Source organism: Humulus lupulus, chromosome 9 (genome assembly GCF_963169125.1).
Source record: "Humulus lupulus chromosome 9, drHumLupu1.1, whole genome shotgun sequence".
Lineage (NCBI taxonomy): Eukaryota > Viridiplantae > Streptophyta > Magnoliopsida > Rosales > Cannabaceae > Humulus > Humulus lupulus.
In genome coordinates, this window is record NC_084801.1 from 60883165 (window position 1) to 60889114 (window position 5950).

At 39.7% G+C, this 5950-nt stretch overlaps 1 protein-coding gene and 1 non-coding gene across 2 annotated transcripts; one reads left to right on the forward strand and one right to left on the reverse strand.

The window, feature by feature from the left end:
- Positions 1-3465: 3465 nt before the first annotated feature.
- LOC133802711 (small nucleolar RNA R71) lies at positions 3466-3572 on the reverse strand. Its single transcript, XR_009877456.1, has one exon. It is a non-coding gene; the product is annotated as a small nucleolar RNA R71 (small nucleolar RNA).
- Positions 3573-4664: 1092 nt separating this feature from the next.
- LOC133799768 (uncharacterized) lies at positions 4665-5657 on the forward strand. The gene has a single exon (XM_062237766.1). The coding sequence runs from the start codon at positions 4665-4667 to the stop codon at positions 5655-5657; it is 993 nt and encodes a 330-aa protein (XP_062093750.1).
- Positions 5658-5950: the final 293 nt, after the last annotated feature.

Genomic DNA, 5950 nt, shown 5'->3' on the forward strand with positions numbered 1-5950 from the left:
AACCCTTTGCCACTAATTGAGCTTTATAAGTCTCGATATTTCCATCATCACCTCGTTTCTTCTTGTAGATCCACTTGAACCGAATGGCCCTAAAGTCACTAGGTGCTTCCACAAGATCCCAGATGGAATTTGAGTACATGGACTCTATTTCCTGTTTCATGGCTTCGAGCCATAGTTTCTTTTCAGGCTAGCCATTGCCTGTTTGAAAGACAATGGATCATCATCACTAGTGTCACCAACAACCATATTGGTTTCACCATCCAAACCATAGTGAACTGGGTTCCTAGAAACCCTCCCACTACGATGAGGCTCTGTGACTGTTTGCTCAGGAACAATGGTACTTTCTTCATTTAATTTGACTTGCGTCGGTTGGACATGAAGAGTGTGTAACGCCCTAATACCTTAGAGTCATTACCAAGTGAGTTTAAAATGTGCATTTAACTTGCTAACCAAGAATTTAGCTCAAAAGTGTAACTAAACTGTATTAAAATCACATAATATGAAAATGTAGTCATTCGTTGAAAATTATAAGCCTTTTACATTAGGGATCCCAAAAACGCTGCTTATAAAATTTACAACTCAAAATATGTTTTAAGTCGACTAAACGACAAAATAGGGTTCAGTACAAAGTATCTCCCAAATATACCCCTAGTCGTGGCAGCCAGGCAAACCAGACATGTACGCGCCACCCATCACGCTCTCCATACTCAAGGTTGGTCGACTTTCCCCTAGCCCTTACCTGCACCATAGTGCACCCGTGAGCTGAAGCCCAGCAAGAAAACCCTCACAAGCAGATAACATATGCATATTACACACTTAACATATAAAAAATCCATCATCAGGTAGATAACACATACGGCCATGTCATCCCAAGCGCTCTACCAGGCCCTGGGTTCGCAGTCCACACCGTAAGGATATCCCAGGTATCCTTTAGGGTCTCGCCCTGGCAACTTGCACTCCGCGTGCTAAAAGCTGCTCCTAGCCCCTTGCCGTTTTTGGCCTGCACAATTCCCGGCCTTCGTCGTTCCCGGACCTCGCCATTCTCGGTTCTTGTCGTTCACTCACATATATGCACACATAGCATAACTAATCATATACTTAAACATGGCTAAACTCAATCAAAGGGCTACGCCCTGCAACTCAATCATATAGGGTCGTGCCCTGCAACACAATCATATAGGGCCATGCCCTACAACACAAGCTCTACGGGAACATGTTAGGGCCATTTTAGGTTTGTTTTAGAGATCGTTTTAGGTTATGTTTTTAGTTATTTAGGATTGTTTAGTGCAGATTTATGCTTGTTTTCTTCTTATTTCAGGTTTTAATGGTCAAGTACATAATATGGAGTAAAATGAGAAGAAAACATGCTAAATATGATGAATAAGATGGATTTAGTGTTCATTGTGGAGTTTCAAGACATTATGTGTGGAAAATACTACATTGAAGATGCTCAATACACATCGTTCATGTTCTATAACGCAAGTCTGAGACTTAAAGCCGCATTTTGACCAGGATTTATTCACTTTCTGGAAACACTTCTAGAAATAGAAGTTGTAGATATTTCTCTTATCTTTCCATAAATTTTTTAATCATTTAATTCAGAGCTATATCGAAGGAGTTATGATAAAAATACGATGAGATGATGCTACAGGCTGTTCAAAACGAGTTTAGTTTTATTCTGTACAAAGTAGCGCCCCATCACTAAAAACCAGCGCCCCATCGATGCTGAGAAATAGAGAGCATGATTTGATGCAGGTTGTAGCGCCTAGACGCTACATTTCAGCGCCCCAACGCCATCAATTTTCCAGAAACGTGATTTGAGACTTATTTTTAGCGCCTCAGCGCTATCCCGTGGCACCCCAGCGCTAGGGTCCGTAAGGAAACACAATTTAAGGGAATTTTAAGGGATAATCTTGTCTTTTCATGCAAAAATGAATTAGGGTCTATAAAAGCTTCTTTAATGATGTTTTTAGAAGGGGAGATCAGATTAAGCAACAAGGAGGCTAGAGAAGAAACAAAAACCTAGAGATCTTTACTTTATCTTTTGATTTAGATTATGTTAAATTCTATGTTTATGTTTGATTTAGTCATGTTTATGAACTAAATTTATGTTTAGGTTTTCTAATTGACTCTCTTGACTCTATTATGATTTAATGCATTTATCTATTTCTTCTTCATCTGAAATCTATTCAATTTGTGTTTATTGTGTATGTAATTGATTGCGCACCTTTTACATATGATTTATGAATTTGAATCAAAATCTGAAAAGTGAGATTTGAATATGCTAAAATTGAATATACATGGATTTCAATTTAGAACGAGAGTATCAAATTGGTTTATGTGATTTAGGGCTGTATTCATTGCTTCCTATTGTTTGAATTGACCATAGAAATATAGGGAATTCACATTAGGTCGAGTTTTCTATTTCTTAACTCGAATAGTTAACACTTTTGCATTTCTATCATTTCAGTGAGAAGAGTTTCAATAGTAATTGCATTAAAGAATAATAGAGTGGATAGTAGAGAAGATTAGGAGTCCTAATTGTTTTACAGTGAATTTAGTCCTTGTGTTCTTGTTATTATTTGATTTCTGCAATTTTCATTTATTTCTGTTTTCTTGTTTTCAAAATTCACAAATCCAGTTTTCATTAGTCAAATAGAAACTAAAAATTAATTATTTGGTAATTGATAAATCAGTCTTCGTGGGACGATACTCGTTCTTATCGAGATTTATTACAAATTGTGATTATGTATACTTGCATAGCTTTAAAATTCGCAACAAGTTTTTGGCGCCGTTGCCGGGGACTGAAAAATTATCAATATTAAAATAGTTAATTTTATTCTAATTTGGTTGTCTTTTAAATAATTTATAATTTGTTTGGCTGCGGTTGTTCTCTATCTCAGGTACTTTCCTAATATGCACAGTAGAAGGGGATTTAACAGTCCAGTTCCAATTAATCTTGAGATCGAGAAGGAGTGCAAGCGAAACCGAAGAAACAAGAGGGCTGAAAGTTCCACTGTTGTTACAACAAATATTAATAACAACAGTGTGGAAAACATGAGCGGGGGAGTACCACAAAATCACAATCCTGCTAGTCAAAGACCTCTACGTGACTATGTACTCCCTACTGTCACAGGGGTACACTCATGCATCCGTCCACCAACAGTAGAGGCAAACAATTTTGAGATCAAGCCTGCTATCTTGCAGATGGTCCAAACTGCAGTTCAATTTGGCGGCCTCCCCACTGAAGACCCCAATATGCACATAGCCAATTTCCTAGAGTTGTGTGCCACTTTCAAGATGAATGGGGTGAGTGATGATGCCATTAGATTGTGCTTGTTCCCATTCTCACTAAGGGAGTGAGCACAAAGTTGGTTGAATTCACTTGAGTCCAATACTATCACCACTTGGGATGCTCTAGCTCAGAAGTTCTTAGCGAAGTTCTTTCCACCTGCTAAGGCTGCTAAACTGAGAGGGGAGATCAATAACTTCTCTCAACTTGAGGGAGAATCTTTGTATGATGCTTAGGAGAGGTTCAAGGACTTGATCAGAAAATGTCCCCACCACGGTATTGAGAAGTGGATGTTGGGCCACAACTTTTACAATGGTGTGTGCGGTACCACTCGCACAATCATTGATGCAGCAGCGGTAGGAGCATTTATGAGCAAAAGTGCTAATGAAGCTTATGAACTCTTAGAGGAAATGGCCACTAATAATTACCAATGGCCAAGTGAATGAGCGATCAGTAATGAAAAGGTTGTAGGGGTTCATGAACTAGATGCAATCACAGCCTTAACTGCTCAAGTTGCATCTCTAACTAAGCTGTTGCAACAAAATACCATGTCTGCCCAAGTTGTGCAAGCCCAAGTAATGTGTGAATTGTGTGGGGGGCCTCATCCTTTTGACCAGTGCAAGGCTGTTTTAGATCCCAACAATGTCCCATTAGATCAAGCTCAAGTCCAGGCAGTGGGTAATTTTCAAAGGCCCTACAAAAACCCCTACTCCAACTCCTATAATCTTGGGTGGAGAAACCATCCTAACTTTTCTTGGAGAAATAATCAGAACCAACAACAACCATTTCAACCACAGTATCAACGGCCTATGACTCAAGCTCCACCATAAGCATCAACCTCTCAGCAACTTAGGCCACCAGTTCCTACAGAACAACCTAGTGAATTGCAGGCTGCCCTATTGACTCTCACCAACACTCAAACTCAGTTTATGACTGAGACTAGATCCTCCATCAGAAATTTGGAAATGCAAGTGGGGCAGTTGGCCAATATGTTGAATATTAGGCCTCAAGGGAATTTGCCTAGCAATACTATGGTAAATCCTAAGGAGCAATGTCAAGCTATCACTCTGAGGAGCAGGAAAGAAATTGAGGGTCCTTCTCTAAAAGGGACTCAAGAAAAAAAGGCAGAAGAAGAGGAGAGTTATGAAAAAGTTGAGCCCTAAGTGGAGGAAAAGGTTACTGAAGGCCTTGCAACCAAAGAAAAGATTCAACCGATAGTTGTTGATTCTTATGTCAAAATCCCATATCCACAACGACTCTGGAAGAATTCTCTTGACAAACAATTCTCAAAGTTTCTTGAGGTGTTTAAAAAGCTTCACATTAACATCCCATTTGATGAGGCTTTGGAGCAAATGTTGAGTTATGTAAATTTATGAAAGAGATTTTATCGAAGAAACAGAGGTTGGAAGACTTTGAGACAGTGGCACTTACTAAAGAGTGCAGTGCAATTCTCCAAAGGAAACTTCCACAAAAGCTTCAAGATCTGGGGAGTTTTACTATCCCTTGTACTATAGGGAAATTTGAATCCAAACATGCACTTTGTGAGCTTGGAGCAAGTATCAATCTCATGCCACTATCTGTATTTTGGAAGCTTGGTCTTGGTGAGGCAAAGCCTAACACTATTACTCTTCAGCTCACGGATCGATCAATCAAGAACCTAAGGGGAGTTATTGAAGATGTGCTAGTCAAGGTAGACAAGTTTATTTTTCCAGCGGATTTCATTGTTCTAAACATGGAGGAGGATACAACGGTTCCCATTATTCTTAGGAGACCATTCTTAGCTACCGGGAAAGCCCTCATTGATGTGCAAAAGGGTGAGTTGAGGTTGAGAGTTCAAGGGGAAGAAGTGTTCTTTAATGTATTTAAGGCCATGTCTTATCCAAGAGTAAGTGATAGCTGCTTTAATGTTGATGTGATTGAGGGGGTGGTGTCGAAAAAGAGGATTACTAATGATCCTCTTGAGTTGACTTTGGCTTTGGGTGATGATAATGAAGAGGAGGATTGGGAGACTCATGAGTATGTGAAATGGATCAATTCTTATGGTCCATATTACAAGAAGAAATTTGAAGAAATGGGGCAAGTGCATGAGCGCCCCATACCATCTATTGAGAAGCCTTCAATCCTTAAGTTGAAGTCTTTACCAGAGCATCTTTGTTATGTATACTTGGGGGAGAAAGAAACGCTGCCTTTAGTTATTTCTTCATTGTTATCAAAAGGTGAAGTAGGGAAACTTTTAAGGGTTTTGAGAGCTCATAAATGTGCAATTGGGTGGACTTTGGCTCATATTCGAGGAATTAGCCCTTCAACGGTAATGCACAGAATTCTTATGGAAGAAGATAGCAAACCCTCCATTGAAGCTCAATGAAGGCTAAATGCATCTATGAAGGATGTTGTTCGGAAGCAAGTACTTAATTGGTTGGATGCTGGGGTGGTCTATCCTATTTCTGACAGTGCTTGGGTGAGCCCTGTTCAAGTGGTGCCTAAAAAGGGAGGAATGACTGTGGTAAAAAATGAGAACAATGAACTCATCCCTACTCGTACTGTGACAGGATGGAGGATTTGTATTGACTACTGCAAGCTAAATAAGGCAACGAGGAAGGACTATTTCCCGCTGCCATTCGTGGATCAGATGCTTGATAGGCTTGCAGGCCACAGTTA